The sequence below is a fragment of the Pezoporus wallicus genome, unplaced genomic scaffold, assembly GCF_028554395.1.
Source record: "Pezoporus wallicus isolate ANWC-B61680 ecotype Strahan unplaced genomic scaffold, APGP_CSIRO_Pwel_v1 contig_2025, whole genome shotgun sequence".
Classification (NCBI taxonomy): domain Eukaryota; kingdom Metazoa; phylum Chordata; class Aves; order Psittaciformes; family Psittacidae; genus Pezoporus; species Pezoporus wallicus.
The window spans coordinates 584824-602511 of record NW_026640253.1 but is presented as its reverse complement, the minus strand read 5'-3'; the positions used below and the strand labels follow the sequence as shown (position 1 = coordinate 602511).

Below are 17688 nucleotides of genomic sequence, written 5' to 3'. Positions count from 1 at the left end.
TTTGGACTGCTGTTAAATATAATCCTTAAACATTGATACTTCCAACAACTATTCACATTCAGCAAATTAAAATTAGCCAGGAATAATAGCCTTTCTACTTAGAAACACAGACCTTTAATACACCTTATCAGCTTTGAAAGCACAGAAAGATGCAGGCATTTGCCACAGCAACTGCTCATTTCTCTCTTCACCAAGACATATGTACAAGAAATGGCACATTCAAAAAACAGCAAAAACCAAAAAATTAATGCAAATTGCATAACTTCTGATTTATTAAAAATGTGTTTCTATACATAATTATTCTTACCAACCTTGCTACAGTTCATGTATCTAAAATTTAATCACTGAAAGCACAATTCTGTGCAGTACAAAAGATACCAGAAATGGTTAAAAATAAATTCTTTCTTTTATATACTTCCATTACATAAACCAACGCCTCCACAATTTATATATTCAGTTGAAATAAACACTTCATTACACAAATCATATCTGTACAATGAAGAATTAACATTTTTAGTATTTATATGCTCTGTTCTATATTTAATCAGATTTTGGCAACTTAAAACACTCTGCCACAGTCTAGTTAGAGATCTTTCTTCCCATCTGTTTAACTACTGGAACTCATGAAGTAAAAAACACTCCAGAAAGCCATTTTATCTTCAGTTACTATCATATTCCCATGAAAAAAGCTCTACCTATCACCAAAAATGGTGGAAATAAAGTTTTAATAACCTGATTCACCATTGGTATAATGGTATTTACTATGACATTGATTTACACACTTTATGAACTTTATTACAAGAGATGAGCACCTTAGAAATAGCAACTTCTTAACATTAAAGAACAATTCTTGCTGACTACTTCCCTGATATTGTAGAAAAAGGCTTTTTGCAGCACAGCAGGTATGAAGGACTTCTTACCTGAAGTCCAACATTGTCTGCCTGTCCTCCTTTAACTAACTGGGAGATGAAGAGGCCACAGCTAAATTCCACTCCACCTCTCACACTGATTCCAAGTCCTTCAGGATGCAAACGATCCAATCTCACCTCTTTCAGCTTTCTGCAAAAATGGAAGATATTCAACTATTCAGCTGTGTAAAACTTTGTGGCAATAATGTTTTATATAAAAGTTATGCATTAATTTTCTCTTGTAACATTTATGTATAAAAAAGGCAAGCAGACTGAAGTTTGGAAGGCTGTGTATTTTTCATAAGAAAAGACATCAGGACTGTTGAAGTTGGCTACTTCTAGAGGGTTAGAGCTGTAAGATTTTTATTATTATTAAATTCAGGGAAAATGAGAAAAGATTGTTTCAGCTGGAAAGCACTGGGTTTTACTCCCTTACCCTGCTTTTAATAGATTAAACTACTTGGCAAATGATTTCAGGTAGCTCAGAACTGTACAAATATATCAAAAGTAAAATAATTCTGCCCATCTCTAAAAAGGTGACTAATATTTTACTCAGAATTTATCTGAAAACTCAGTCAGTATTTCCTGCTTGTTCTGCATTCTCTTACCGTGATCTTTTGGGTGTAAGCTGATCATATTCCACCTGGTGTTTTAATGGGATAAGTGGGCGGATGGCATCAAATAGAGGCAATCTGCTTGGTTCATTAATCACAAGTTTCAGGTCCCCCACAAGTACTGGGAGATTCATAGATCTACAACAACACAGGGAGAAAACGAGGACAGCTAATCAACATACCAACACAAAGCATTGTTTAATAACATGCTGTACATGTGGCTTCAATATTTGCATATCCCTTCAACCTACTAAAAAAGTTATTCATACAGATGCTGATTTAACCAAAGCAAAACAGCCCCTGAGAAAGCACATCTTTTGTGAGCAAAGAGGAATAAAAACATTCTGCTTCAAAATAACTTATATCTGCTATATATTGCCTTTATCTTTTAAGGTCATGCACATCATTTTTACAGGTAACACCTTTTATTTCATCCTCAGAGACACCAAAAGATTTATGTAACCATTTGGAAATAACTTCCCAGATCAGATACACTTGCCTACTAGGCTTTTGTTTCCTCCCTAGTTAGGAATCCTTCTAAGCAGGCCAAGGCTACAAGGTCCTTCCTTTCCTGAACTTAGGGGACCAACAAATTGCTTTATCCAGGAAAGAAATCACAGTACTCAGTAGCTTGAGCAGACTTGGTTTAAGTCTTAATTTATTTATTTTTTTTTTAATCAAATTGAAGGTCCATGAACCAATAATAATTAAATAAAATTAAAAAGAATCAACAGACATTAAATGGTTGTGAGCATCTTGTTTTATAAGAGCTATCAAAAGTAATCTCCTTGATATTGTCAGCACTGAGACAGCTATAGGTCTAGAAAATGCACTTTGTTGCAAGAGTAGAAGGGACATATCCCTAGGGTTCAGTGGAGCTATTCCTACACACCATCCAGCTAAACTTAAGTCGATATTATTTGCTGTTCCCTCTCTCATAATTTGCACTTCCTGGCATACAATATTTCTGAGGCATATGCAATGAAAATACAGATCAGGAATGCATATTACGTGGGATTAAAGGCCAAATACTCTTAGAAATGCTATTCACCGTGAAGCAGACATTAAACATGAACTCCAACAGCAACTGCATGTAATTTGCCCTGGAATACTTTATAATGTATTCCAAAAAAGTGACACATTATCAACATATGTTCACAAAGATACTGGAAATTTTGCTCAAGTCATTGCAATTTTGGAAATTGAAGAAAAGTTACTATATGCATTGTTAATTTTGTAACTGCAAGAAGATTTTAAATAATTAAGAGCTACTGAATCAACTGGCTTTCTAAACAGGCTTTATGAATAGAGAAGCAATTAGACAGACCTGAGTGAAACTGAATCAGATATGCAGCTGAATACACCCATAACTACAGCTCAGTGCAAATATCAGATGGAAACATCTACATTTCAGTCAGCTGAGATGCTATTAAGATATGAATGGAAACAATGTCTACCAGAGCCACCTGTCTTCGATGAGTGGAAAATACATTCTCATCTTCTTTGAAAAACAATGGATCAGAGGCTGATCTCATTTGCAATGATACAGGTCCTAAGCAATCGTGGTTTAAATCAGTTTAGTAAAAGGATTGGTAATATGCCTATCACCTTACCTTTTTTTCCCCACATTATGTTGTAATAAGCCAGGGCTGTTAAACATGCCAAAGAGATTCCCAGACTAAATTTTTTCAGCCTTCAGATAAAGCAGTTGCAAATAAATTCTTAGCTGAATAATTAGAAAAAACTTGCAAAAGTAAACTCAGTGAAAGCCTCTTTTGCAAATAAATACGCATTACTTGGAAATATTAATGAATTTGATTAATGCTCTCTTTCTGTTTCCTCAGAACAGTTTTTATCATCCAGGTGCCTTTTGTCTCCCCGGTAAGAACCACTAAATTCTTCTACAAAACTGCCAAGTCATACACCAAAGTAACTCTACAGCTGATTACAGATACTCCTTCCCTGTCTGCAGGCTATGCTGTAAACATATAAGACTTTATTAAACAGGATAGAAACTACAACTACTTACCTAACAGCATATAGCAGGACATTTAAAATCTCAAATATTCACTCTTTACATTTAAAAAGCATTAGTAAAATCCTACACAAACATATATAAAGTTAGATCTTACTGGTGGTACATCCGCAGCACATCATAAAGGTAATCCTTCTCCGCTTCATTGTCAATTAGTAGATTAACCTGGAAGCCCAAAGACATTATGGTGAATCTCTGACTAAATAGCCACAAATGTGGAACACAGAAGACTTTGAAATATTTGCTATATGGCTTAAGGATTTGTCAACAGGAAAAAACTTTTTTTTGGGTTTTTTAGAGATAAACAGTTTTGCAATGCAGCATTACCTCACAGTGTCAAACTTATAACAAGATTCTAAAGTCAGTATGATAACAATTGGACAACATGGTAAATATCGATATATTCTGTATACTAGATTTCCCCTCAGCAATAGTATTATTACAATAATATCACATTTACCTTACCTGATAATCACTGTACTGTTGAATAAATGTTTTCAGAAAACTTTTTGGCCATTCATTAATATAGCACATGCTGTTACAGATAAAACCACCACACTGAGGCGATTATAATCTATGCTCCGTCATCCAAACCACTGATTTCAGAATCTCACTTGCAACATTACACAAATTGCTGCACTTCTCTTCCTCTTTGCTCCAGCTCCTAAATGACAGAACTTGCTAGTTATTCTTTCCTCCCCCACTAATAGTACGTTTACTTAAACCAGTGTCAGATTACTATGCCTGCTCTTGGATAATTACAGTAAAATGAAACAAAAAAAAAAAAAATCCCAAGAATTCTCATTTGTTGAGTTTAATTTATATTCAGTGACAGGAAGACCCCCACTGATTCTGCTTTCAGTGAGATGTCACATCACATTAGTTCTACATTTGGACAAGCTTAATGTTTAGGAAAACAATTTACATCTGACCTAAAGGCTAATATTACTGTGACGTGATGTCTGAGGACCAATTTGCATACTTAAAGAAAGGCCATTTCTTTCTAGATTTCCAGCAGTTCTTATTATATTTTAAACTAAATACATGCTTCATATTCACTTTGTTTCTCCTGGGTCTCTAAAACCAGCAAGACTCCACATGCAGGTTGTTTTCCATTACTTGTGTCCTCAAAACACCTAGAAGCCATAAAGCTACATGCAGGACAAGATTGCTTGACAGTAATACTAGTGAGTAAACCAACTGATTCACAGTGAATTTCAAAACACAAAAGAGAAAGTCTGCCTTGAAATGAAATAAAGTAGTTGCAATCAAAACTGACTGGTTCACCAATACTGTATATAGACTCAAGGCAAGGTGATACATATAAAACTAAGTCCAACATATATTTTTCCCTTCTCCATCAGGAAAAATATAACATATAAAGCAGCTTTGGTTCTGGTGTTAGCTAAGGTACTGTATGAATGGTGTCTCATGAAGAACCTCAAATGTTTAAGCATATCAGCACTACACAGCAAAGAACAAAATCATCATCTCTTCTCCTGATTGGGAAAACAACCAGTAACAACAGTACATTTTACACTTGATATGTTAGCTGATGGACATATTTCCACTCCCTCTAAGGAACTGGAGGGCTACATCCAGATTCTGCCATTTCTTCCTCAAAAAATATTCAATCTTCCTGCATTTCTCACCCTGCACCAGCGATTTCTCTGTCCTCCAACAAAAACAATGACCCAAGTGACTTCTTATATATTCAGAATGCTACAGCTGGGTTAATTTTCCTAGGCCATCTCTGTAATTAGGTCATTCTTTTCCTGCTGCCTTCTACTCCATCAGTTACCATTTCCTTGTAGCCACCTGCATCTCTTACCATTTTCCTATTCATTAGTTCCTTGGGACAGAGTCTTAGCGTAGACATACACTTTATCTAGGCTTGTCACCACCTTTTAAGAGCTGACTCTACTTTTTGTAAACCCTAAAAAACCATGCCCCTGCATGTTAAGGTAAAAAAAACTAAACCAACAAACCAACCAACCAAAAAAAACCCAAAACCATCAGTGATAACATGTCATAACTTGGATCAGAGAAGTATTTTAGTATCTATTTCTTGAGAAAATAGCTGTGGAGTTATGGGAAAGATGATTTTACAGCTTTCAATCCAAGAACATATATATATATATACACACATATATATACACACACACATATATATACACATATATATATACACACACAAATCTGAACGCAGTCCTAGGTAGACTGCTTTATATGCCCCTACTTCAGCAGAGGAGTTGGAGCAGATTTCCTCCAGAAGTCACTTCCAGCCTCAACCTTTCTGTGATTATTTAAGTGTATCTTCATATTAGTTGTATAATTTACAATCCTAGATCACAAAGAATTGCTTATGCTCTGTTTCTCACTACATAAATTGCACTGCTTTTCATAGAAATAAATGAGTTCATTGCATCTGTACACAAAAGAAAAATAAAATCTGGCAACATGCCTATGAAAGCTTATTCAGTAGAACAGAAGTTGGGGGGGGGGGGAGGGAAGCACTTTTTGGCGTGGACAAAGTTCAGGTTACAGTTATGCACTACTGTAGCACTAGTCCAACCTGTCAGTTTTCAAAGAATAATATAAAGGTGTATTTAAGCTACAACAGTTTGAAAACCTATTGAGAGAAATTTAAGAACTAGCCAATTTATTTGCATATATTAAATATTTTGCATTGCTGCTTGGTCGATAGGGAGAACTGATTAAAATTACTAAGAAAAACAAATAATAAAGTGGCAAATAATTGAAGGTACTCAGATCCTGTGGCTGAGCATTTTCACTGTTTTGACACAGAAAAAGTAAGTATCCAAGACATTAAAATTACCACAGAGGCCATTAGAAGCAGGATGCTAAAAATAATTTAAAGGAAAGACCTGTTCCAGTATCCTCTCATTCAGATAAAGGTTTTACTCAGATATGAATCCTACAAATTTGCAACAACATATGCTGATTATAAGTCTTTTGTTATCAGGGGTGGGACTAGATTGATTTTTGAATTACAGCAATGAAAGGGAAAAGGTTTAAAGTTCAAGATGGTAATCATCTCCCTAGGAACCAGAGTCTTTATAGATATGTTGCACAACCCACTTGAGTTATACAGTAATAGGCAGCAAGACAGAAATACTTGCCAGATGTCTGGAGTCATCACTATGGAATATCCAACTCCTTAATGTTTTTGAACTTCAGATTATCATATAGCTGAGTTTGTTTGGGTTTGTCTTTTTTCTTTTTTTTTCAGCCACTGTACATCATCCTAACAATTCTTTAGTTAGTGGGTTTATTACCAGGTGATAATTCTATAAAACACATTACATCACTTCGAAGAAACTCTATTCTCAAGATGACAAAAAAATACAACAAAACACCCAGTCTCCTGCCTAAAACAAAAAAAGCCCCACAAAACTGTACAGAAAACTTTAGTCGAGAGTTCTAAATGGCTATGCAAAACCATAAACACATACGCCATTTCCCCCCACCTTTCCTTAAAGATTGCTTTCTGAGCTTACTTTGCTCATGCAATTTTGAGCTCCACTGAGTACTTATTTAACTGGGTAAATGACAAAACGACGTGCCAGGCAGACTGAGTCGCTCCATGTATCAAGTGTATTTGTACATGACTGCACATGCACAATCGCAAGCGTTAATGCTAAGGGGGAGCTGAAGTCTTCCGAGCAGCGGCTGAACCGCCTGGGCCTGGACTACAGCACCTGCACCTTTGCCTCCCCTGTACTGGGATAGGTGCCACATTTCCTACACGACATTAAAATAAATTGTATCAAGCCCTGAAAATGCTCGTGCACCGGGAAAATGTTCTGCCTCTTCTCTCCCTCCTTGCTCCAGGCTTTCAAGTTCTACAACCACCCGCTCGTAAGAGGCTGCCATCCCCTTCCCCGCCATTGGCACGGCAGCGCCAAGCTCCCCGAACCTTTGCCTTCCCGTCTCTCACTCCGGTACAGAGGCAGAGTTCTGCTGCGGGCAGTGCCGGCAGCACGCTCCGGGCCTTCCCGGTGGCAAGGGCCGTGTCACAGCCCAGCGCTTTGCCTCGCCTCACCTCACCCCGGCCCTGGGGAAGCAGCTATGTTCACAGCCAGCACTCGCCCAGTGAAGCCACCGCTGGTGGCCGTGGGCTTTGCGCTCCTACCTTGTGCCGGAACTCACGGGCAACCCGCCGCTCCATGATGCGCTGGAGTGGGCGCTGCGCAGGGTGCGGGCGCTGCGCAGGCGAGGCCGCGCCCCGGGACTGTGGGAGGCACGCCCGCCGCCGCTCCCGTGCCGAACAGCGTTAGCAGTGAGAGCCGCCGGACAGCGATAACCTCCCTGCGACCCCAGGCTGTGGTTGTTTAAGACCACAGCAACATGGAAAGAAAAGAGAAAAGGGAAAAGAGAAAAGCTCCCCCTCCGCATATGTGTGCTGCCTGGCCTTTTCTCTAGGCTCGCTTCTACAACGGGTGCGTCTCATAGGGCACAGGGCTCACATCCAAAATTCTCCTGTGTATTTGTAGATATGTCACTAGCCCTACTAGTTAAGAAAAGCACGAAGATGTGAACTTTAAAGCATACAAATACCCGCGGGGGGGGGGGGGGGGAGGGGAAAAATATAGTTTGCTTCAATAAATTGCATTACTGCAAATAATCTAATTATCTTATTTTTAGGTAAGTGGGGTGAATCTGACTTATCGCTGCATAAGTGATTTCCACCAGCCTTTCCCACTAGCAGGGTATTATTGCATACATATCTCTCTTCTGACATGCCTGCAGTGAGTAACTATGTAGGAATCAAGCTCAGAGCACCTGAAAAGGAGCCTATTTCAGACTAATCTCTTTGAGGGAACTTCATCTTCTCCCACTTTTCCTGCTGTAGTACACAGTAATAAAAACTTCTGCAATCGATGCTGGAAGCAAATGGAGAAGACTTGCTAATGTATGTCTCTCTTTCTTTCTATGCAGAATCTCCTTTACTCTCATAACTCCGGAGAGAAAGGGGTTTATGTAAGCACAGTAGTGGAAACCTATTTATATAAAGCCATGAATAAAAAATTTCATACTGCCAAATACAACTGGAATCCTGTGTGATAATCTTTGTAAGCCACACTAGCTCCTTCAGAAATTGCCCTTACTCCTGTCAGAGGATGACTTTGCTGTACGGGAACATTTCAGTGGTATGGACACTATCCATTTGTCAGATCAGGTGGCAGGAAGAAGAGAGGAATGCATTTTAAGCCTGTGTACAAATATAAAACCTGCTTTCAGGAAACAATTTCCTTTTAGAAGGGCAACTATTAGTACACAAATCATTTGTCTTCTACCCGAGTTCCAGTACTACACAATATTGAAAAGATATTCTGTGCAAGCATTAGACACACAGCTATAGAATGTCTCCCTGTGTATGCAAAACTGTCTTATACTTGAAAAGAGAAGGAAGGAGATAAAATTTTAAAGGACACATAAAATACTATATATGTTATCTTGAAATTTAAATACAGACTGTAACAGTCATTGATATCAACCAGTTCTAGAAGATTACAGAAATAGATCTTTTATAAGCTGAAAGTTATGTACATTTGAAGGAAAGTAACTTTTTTATTCATATAGATAATTTTCCCAGGAGTCAGAAACTCCTCCAAATAGTAAAATACTGTGGAATTACCTTCATTTGGTGATGTGAAAAGTGCTCTGAATCATCAGGTAAAGGATAAACCACAGAAAGGCTAATGAGCTTGGCAGGCTGTTAGTCTGCTCTGTTACATGGATTCCTGTGCCTTGCTCTGCATAAATACAAAGCAAACAAACCCACAAAGCTATCCCATGCTCCAAAATGAGAAGTTTGGTAATAAGTTTATTTTTGAGATGGTTCTTAAGTTTCATTACTTCAAATATGGCATAATAAAATATGGTACAATTTTGACTGTTTATTAGTTTTGTATAATGAAATCTTTCATAGCAAAAAATCAAATTGTTTCTAAATTGGCTTTAAACTAGTTTCAGTCCTTGTTTGCTACTTTTGGCATTAAGGGATAATGAATAAAGCTGGCAGCCCATTTAGCAGGCAGAGATGTACATTAAAATGCCTGTTGTGTAAACTGATTCCTGTTGCTTTCAATCTACTTTCATTAATGTAAGATGGATCAGAGAAAGTGCACCAAAGCCAAGGGCATGGTGCATTCAGAGAAGATTGGCTCTGCTGCAGGCTGAGGCTAGCTCATAATTCTAGCAATCTCTTTGGGGTTATTGGGAAAAGGGCATGTTGAACTTAAAGAATATCTTTTTTGTCTCGCTTTCTTTCCTCTCATACACATTCTCCTTCCAACATTTACAGGAGAGAACAGAATCCTCCGTGAAAACATCACTAGTTTTCCATCATTTCATTAGAAATTGCAGCAAGGAACACAATCCACTGGAACAAATTACAAAGGCAGAAAAGGGATCTTTTTAATGACTTACTGTTAACAGACTTCCCAAAGCAGTCAGAAAAGGCCCCTTTTCATTTGAGAGTTTCTCACCTGGTATGGGCAGCTTCTAAACCTTCTGTTATAAGATATGCAATCTGAAGAATGATGGGGAGAGGAGCAGCAGCAGATGGGAAAGAGAACAGAAAAAAGGTAACAGTGAGAGGAAGAGGGAAAAGGGAAGAAAAGTAATGGAAGGAAACAAATGTGATCGTGAGGAGAAATAATAATAAAACCTAAAAAAAAGTCTACAAAGAGCTCCAAATTCAAGGGTGTGAGTTTATGGTGAAAAGAGGTTACCAGGAACCATGGAAATAACCCACACACATTTGCTGTATGCTGCACTGAGTTCATTCCTTACTCGTGCCTTCCACTACTTAAGTTCTGACACCTATTTCAGTGGGTTGGGGTCAATATTCTTTGTTAAGCATCGACAACGTTTGCTGCATCTCAGCATAAGCGGGCAGCTCTTGGACGCGCGACATTCCTAGGAGTGAAGGAGAAGCCCCGGATTTGCTAGCGTTAGTGGTGGGGTGCAGCCTGGCGCTGTACCCCGCCGCGGAGACTTCGGCTCCTTCCGACAAGCCGTGGCACTAATCGTATCCTAAACCTGAGAAGGGTGGAAAGCTAAGAATAAACGAAGAGCTGGCTCCTGGCGCGGTAGGTCAGGGGGCAGTGCTGATGGGGCCGGGGCTACGCTGCGGGGCAAGGGGCGGAGGATGGGCGGGTGGCAGATAAACCGCTTGCCTGCCCCGCCCGAGAGGGCGGGTTGAGTCCAAGGTGCAGGTAGAGATCGGCTCTGGAAGGCTGGAGTTCTGTGGGAAGTTGTTGTTGTCTTTCGTCCGTCAGCCCGCCCGCCCGCCCGCATGGAGACCCGGCTCTTTCTCTGGGCGCTGCTGTGTGCCTGTCTAGTGGGTGAGCGTTCCACTGGGCAGGGTGCGAGGATGGAGCGGGAGAAGAGGCAGGATGAGGCAATCCTAGCCATCATTAACCTGCTACTGTTGCCTTCCAGCCCTATATCCTTGGGATGCCTGGGCGCAGCTCCCTGCCGGCGGGCACATGGCCCTCCTCAGGTAAGGGCTCGCCTAGGCACAGTGAGGCGTGCGGCTTGCAGCCCTGAGGCGGGCAGGGTGGGGTGTGGTATGTCTGGGCACAGCAAACCATGCCTTGTTCTCCTGCTCTCAGCGAAGGCAACTCCGCGGGACCTCGGAGAGAGAACGGCCTCGCAGCGACGGCGCAGGTTTGGAGCGCGGGCTGGGAGCTGCTCGGGGCAGCGGGCGGCCATGGCGGGTCTGGGCTCTGTGGGGTCTCCTCGGGGAGATGAGGCAGCCGGGACGAGCGGCTTTTCTCTGAAGAGCCCCCTGAGAGAAAGGCAGCCCCTTCCCGTGGTCCACTCCCTCGGACAGCGGTGCGACCGGGGCGCATGAGGCGGTGCAGCGCGGCCGGTCGTGCCGGAGGTGGGTGCCCGGCTTTCGCGCCCTGCACCGCCGCCTGGCGAGATCCCTCTGAGGGGTGCCTGGCGTCAGGGTAACGTGATTCTCGTGTCTTACCTGAGTATATGGGTAGGTTACCATGAAATCGTCAATGCATCTGATAGCGGTTGTACCCCTTGTGATTCTTCAGGACTTGTCCTTCAAACAGTGTCGAACGTGTACCTAATCCTGGCCACAAGGAGGCTTTGGTTGGAAGGGATCTCGAGGATCATCTAGTTCCAACCCTTTGCTATGGACTGGGACAGCCAGCCCGGTCCTGAATACCGCCAGGGCATCCACAACTTGTCTGGGCAACCTTTCAGTGTCTCACCACCCCCATAGTGGCAGTCATGTATGAAAGGAAACTTGGGATTTAAAGTGTTTAATCAGTGAGGGAAGATGGTAGCTAGACCTTCAGCTCATTCAGAAATAGTTGTATGTAAATATGAAGCATCCTTGCTCCAAGGAAAGCTGGGGTCTGGTCTGGCTTACTCAGCAATAATTGCTTTGTGGGAGCCTTTTCACTTCTTAGTAAAAGTAAATGAGCTGGCAGTATCAGATCACTACAATTCAGTACTGGGTTTTGGATGTGGTTTGTCTTGGCAACCTGATTGTATCACTGATGGCATGTTGCTGAAATGTAATTAGGGTGTGTGGTTCCAGCTCCCTTGTTTGAGGGTGGGAAAAGGAAAGTTTGCTTTGTAGCCCTTGTTTGAAGCTCTGCAGAGGAATTGCCTTTCTGCTTGCTCATTCTGGGAAAAGCTCGTCAGCGAAAATCAAGGCAGATAACTGCGAACAGGTAACAAAATCAACCACTGATAAGAGCAAATGTTTGTGGGTTGAGGTTCCCCCCTTTGCACACCGCCCCCCCCCCCCCCCCCCCCCCCCCCCCCCCCCCCCCCCCCCCCCCCCCCCCCCCCCCCCCCCCCCCCCCCCCCCCCGGAATTGCACATACAATAACAGACTGCTTCCTTTTTGTTAGCCTTCTGAGCAGAAATCTGCAGTAATAAATAAGCTTAAGAGAAAGAAAAAAAATCCCATATAAATAAATATGTCAATAAATATATAAATTGGTTTTAAAAAAGGAGGAACCTGAGGAGTTCTAGCCGTTTGAAGGGTCTAAACCAATAATGCATTTTCACACGTTCTTGCTTTTGATAAGCTCCTTTAAGGTGAAGCGGTAAAGCAACACTAAGCGATGGTAGTTTAGCCCTCTGCAGAATTTTATGTCCATGAAGATTTAGTTAATGACATGGCTTCTAAGACTGGTTTTCAGTCAAATATCTAAAGAGGTACTCAGAATGCAGAAAACACCTAATATATTTTAAAAATATTTGTGAAACTGGGCAATAGATGGAGAAGTGTGGATTATAAAACTCTAGGACATGAAAATTAAATGCAATAAATCAAGCTAAGTCCTCAGGTAAAATTATGTAGCCATAGCTGGTGTTGTTTATAATGTCAATTTGGAAAAGTTTTGCTTGATTTTTTTTTTTTTTTTTAATATCATTTTAGGCATACACTGTAGCCAACTGTAATGTTATTTTGGAAATATTTTGCTCAGCTGTTTGTAGCACTGTACATATACATTGTAGCAGTTTATTAAGAGATACTAAATTTGTCACTGATTTTTTCCTTAATAGAAACTTTATTCTATAATTTTGTCACTGAAATATGAGCATTTTAGAGGATATAGCTGCTGCTTTTCATAGGGTGAATTGAACAAATAATATGAAATGGCTGTAACATTTGTGTTACTGTATTAAATGAATGAGGAAATGTAATTGCCTCATCAATAAGGAAAAACTTACTGTCATAAGCCATTGGCTTCTGAGGATCAAAAAATCCATGCTAAACTGAGAAAAAGGTTACTCACCCTAGATGTTCTAGAACAAAGATAGGTCATTATAGAGAAGGTGAGCAACATTGTTTTGACAAAGTCTTGCTAATTAGGACTTAATCTTCTAGCTGTCCTGAATGTGGCAATATGACCACATCATGACAAAATATCAGTGGATTTTTGTAACTTGGCTGAGCAGGCCTGCTTTTCTGTTTTTTCAAGTAGATGATATAGGCTGAATTGTTTTTTTTTAATTTGATGTGTTTCAAGTGCTAAAACTTAGCACTTGCAAGGGAAGGACCTTGTATGTTCACACATCATGCCTAAACTATGCACCATGCTTGGGTAAAACTGTGAAAGAACGTTGTCCCTCCAGTTTACTTAGATGCTGTGGGATGGCTAGTGACCATGACTGACTTTTACGCTGCTAATGTCTAATCTATGGGTTCTTTGTTTTGTTTTGTTTTGTTTTATTCCCTTAAAGTATTGAAGTGAATCCTTGACTTTGTACTCTGGTATGACTTGGTATATTTCTGGTTCAGAAGTGATGCACTTGCCACTTTGTAAGTAGTTTGAGTTCACAAAGAGTGCAGGGATTGTGACTGGCACCACTGACAGATGGAAGAATGACGTGGAAGTTGGATTAATAGATGAATGTGGGAAGAATGAAGGGGAGTTGAAGTATCATGACTTACTAATTTAAAAAAAAAATTATAAAGTAGAGCAGATTAAAACCACTAGAGTTCCAAAGGTATATTTGTTGGAGAAAAAAGAAGCTTCATTTACTATAGTATGGAAAATGAATACAACAAAACTTGATACCTTGCTGCCAGCTGTTGAAGGCAGAAGTGCTTATGAGAAAGAAAATACAGAGAATAAATGCTTTAGTCTGTCATAACATATTTTTGAATGTTAGAACAGAAGGAAATTAAGGGGAAGATGGTAGGAAATGTTTTGAAAACTAACCTGGGTGTCTATGATTTCTTGGTTGTGTTTTTTGTTGTTGTTTTCTTGTTTAAACAAACAAACAAACTTGATTCTGCTGTGTTTTGGATCAGGTTCTTGGAAAATAATGTGAATTCAGGACTTTGTAAGACATTTTGCTAATTATGACGATGTTGCTTAGTGATTTATTCAGGCACATTGTTAATTAATTTAAGTAACTGTAACTGAGTGATAAGAATTTCCAAGGCAACAGAATGTTTATTCTGAGAATTGTTAAATGCATATGATGTACAGAGGCTGTAAATGAGAATGAAAGGGTATGGAGAAGGGCACAGAGGATAGTGTTTAGATAGTTAAGCCAACATGCCTAAACCTATCTGACTTAAAATCTGCCAACTGTTTTCACATATAATGTACTTTGCTCTTTTACTGAAGTCTGGAGTAGAGGGACTGCACTTTTTATTTTACGATAGTGTTTTTGATAACTTTTTAGTAGATATGAGGCTGTGAGCTTACTAAAAATGGTGAATTTACTGATAGTCTGTGAAGAGATTTTTAAAGTGTCTTGGCTATAGCTGGTGATATCTTTGTTCTTTCTGAAAGGAATCTGGAATGGCAGTTTATAATGCTTCATCGACTACAGTGTCCTTATCTTGGAACAGGAGACTTCACAGTATGAAATGTGGACCATCCAGTAAGTTAATTATGTTTCTACATGATGTAACTTCAATTGCTCTTTATAGTCTGAATCAATTATTTCTCCGAAGAAAAAACAAAAATAGCTAATACAGACCTTTATGGTAAGTGGGGTCTACCTTGATTGGTCTCAAAATTGTATTCAAATTGTCACATTCTTTTTAGGAATGTGACAGTTTATCATGGGGTTTGATCTAGCTTTAAGTTTACCCCTGATTCTGGTTTGATCATTTGAAGGACGGTCTCTAACTACAGCTTTTTTAATGAAGATCTTTCAGCAGAGAAAACCACTTTTGTAGCGATATGCCTGAAGACGTGGATTGCTGCCTAGATGCCATTAAATTATCTGTCCTGTATCTCCTCTGTGCTTGAAGGTGTTTTTGTTTGTTATGGCTTTGCTGAGGTTATCTATGGGTTAGCAGGATGTAGTACTCTTAGTCAGCAACTTGCAGTGGTGGGTATTTGCTTGAGAAATTTGCATTTTGACTTTGTTTCATCTTGCTTTCAACAGTGAAAAGGATAGGCTTAAATATCTTTGTTCAAGGGTGAAGATACTCTGTGTTAGTTCTTCTGTAGAGGCCCTGTCACGCTTTTCTTCTACAAAGGAGACACATCAGGCAAAGTAATTCACAGTAATTTTAGCTAGTGATGCAAAACGTCTAGTTTCTTTTCAGTCAGCCTGATTGGTTGCATTGTATGTGGAACCTACATACAATGTAGTGAATAGTGAATAGTCTAGATTTGCGTCCCATATATTTATAGCGCAAAATCTAAGACTGAGGTGTGGAGTAAGTTGTTAACTGTGGTTAAGGTTGTGCTCTCTCCATAAGATTTCTTTTAATACATACCATTTTTAGAAGCTTTTAAGAAGTATGTAGATGAATGTGAGGGAATAATAAAACGGCTTAGAGAAGCACAGGATTACTCAGGTAAAGGTTATTACCTATGAACCTCTCCAGTATATAAAAAATATCATATATATGCACATATATATATATATAGTGTATGATGAAATTGCTCTACAAATATAGCAATCCATATCAGCAAAACCATCTGCTTTTTAGGGTTTCACCAGCCTTTTGTCCAAGAAGTAGTTATCTACTTTTCTCTTTTTTTTTTTTTACCGAATAAAGCAGTTTGCAAAGAGAAGATGAGAAGTTTGTTGCCATAATAATTGTTTGGTTCCCAAAGCTTATTTTTTTCCAAGTGAAAATTTCTTTTATGGGATTCGTGGATTTCATGTTCTGTTTCAGAACACCTATCTCAAAAAAGGGTATTTAAGATTCCTTGTGCTGCTGTTAAAGTGTGCAATAATAAACTTGCATATAAACCCTTTGCAGAACAAGACTTCTGTTTAAGAACTCCAGCTAAGGGAGTGTAGGTTCATTGCTTCTTAAATAGTCTTAATATTTGAGAAGGGGAAGATCAAATCTAGAAGGAGGAAGGATGAAATGGGTAGCAAGTATCACAAGTTAACCCAAAGTTTTGGCCCTTCCTATCAGAAGAGACATGCAAGCTGCTATAGCTCTGCCCATGGACAGAGATTTGCACCAATATCAGGGCATAGTAAAGATTTCCTTTTTTTATTTTTTTTTTCTCTTAAATTCAGCAATGTAGGTTGTAGTTTGTTTTTTTTTCCCATCTATTTTAGTGATGTCTCTATGAAAATTATTGACATACTTATGAAACTGTTATTATAACAGATTTACATTTCATCCTATTACAGTCAATTCTTGTTGCAGTAACATTTTTTTCTTGCTTCCTATAACTCTGTCTATACAGATAAATCAACATGTTTTATGTGAAACTTTTCTACAATGGGTGCATCATTTTTGTGTGCAGTAGTTCTCTTTTCCTTTGTGTTGTATTAGTCAGCTGAAAGTAGTTTGGAAAGTGATGTAATGTCTTATAGGTCAATGAAACAAAATGTTGGTATAGTACAAATAAATGCTAAGGGATAAATTCTTGTGCTAGTTTTTTGTACCTAGGGAAAAAAAAAAAAGCCCAAACAAAAAACTTCAGAGCTGAAGCATATTGAGAACCTGGGACAGGAGCAACAACTTGTTTCTGAAAGAAAGTTTCAAACTACTACTGAAAATACCTAACAGGTCACATTTTCTTATGTTGGAATGCTGTAGCAGGCATGAGTCTTCAGTTTAAGTCACTGTTACTATAGAAGATACTTGTTCCTTACAGTATGTGTGTTTAAAGGCTGATTTCAAATGATGTACCAGAGCAGAAAATCTGCAGCTCACTGGAAGGCTCTTAGAAGTCAAGTATTAAAATTGCATCCTACTCGTTTCACCTTAGTGTCAAAAAAGAAAATTTTACATCCTGGTGTAAGGAGACCTTTGTTGTCATTTCAAGGCTCTATTGTATCCTCCTGAAGCCTGCATGCTGCAGAAAACTTGTGCCATTACAGGCAGATGTTTTCAAAGACTGTGAAGCTGAAGGATAAAAGATAATGCAAGAAATATTTGTTGTGTTAGTTCTCTTGGAGTCAAGGAAGTGCCTGAGAGATTTCTAGAGAAAGTGTACTATGGAAATTGTGCAGAGTTACAAAATGTCAATAACATTGACAGCAAAATATAAAATACTCAATTTTAGGCTCAAAGTATTGAATACTCAATTTTTTTCTACTTTTATTCACGACTATAGGTCTAGCTGATGTTTGTTGCAAATTCTTATCCCAAACAGCTTTTTTTTTTTTCTAATCC

General features: G+C 39.3%; 2 protein-coding genes across 4 annotated transcripts in view; one reads left to right on the top strand and one right to left on the bottom strand.

Moving 5' to 3' along the window:
• Positions 1-7788, bottom strand: part of USH1C (USH1 protein network component harmonin) — a 47895-nt gene extending 40107 nt beyond the window's left edge. For all 3 annotated transcript variants that reach the window (XM_057418221.1, XM_057418222.1, XM_057418223.1), the window contains exons 1-4: positions 7714-7788; positions 3655-3722; positions 1517-1660; positions 921-1059 (exon numbers count right to left, since the gene is read on the bottom strand). In XM_057418221.1, the coding sequence (XP_057274204.1) occupies positions 921-1059; positions 1517-1660; positions 3655-3722; positions 7714-7749 (387 nt within the window). In that variant the 5' untranslated portion in view covers positions 7750-7788. The remainder of the gene's footprint in view (positions 1-920; positions 1060-1516; positions 1661-3654; positions 3723-7713) is intronic.
• A 3653-nt stretch (positions 7789-11441) lies between these two features.
• OTOG (otogelin) overlaps positions 11442-17688 on the top strand; it is a 96542-nt gene continuing 90295 nt past the window's right edge. Inside the window, exons 1-3 of the mRNA XM_057418215.1 lie at positions 11442-11545; positions 12217-12289; positions 14879-14969. Coding sequence (XP_057274198.1) covers positions 11442-11545; positions 12217-12289; positions 14879-14969 — 268 coding nt within the window. The remainder of the gene's footprint in view (positions 11546-12216; positions 12290-14878; positions 14970-17688) is intronic.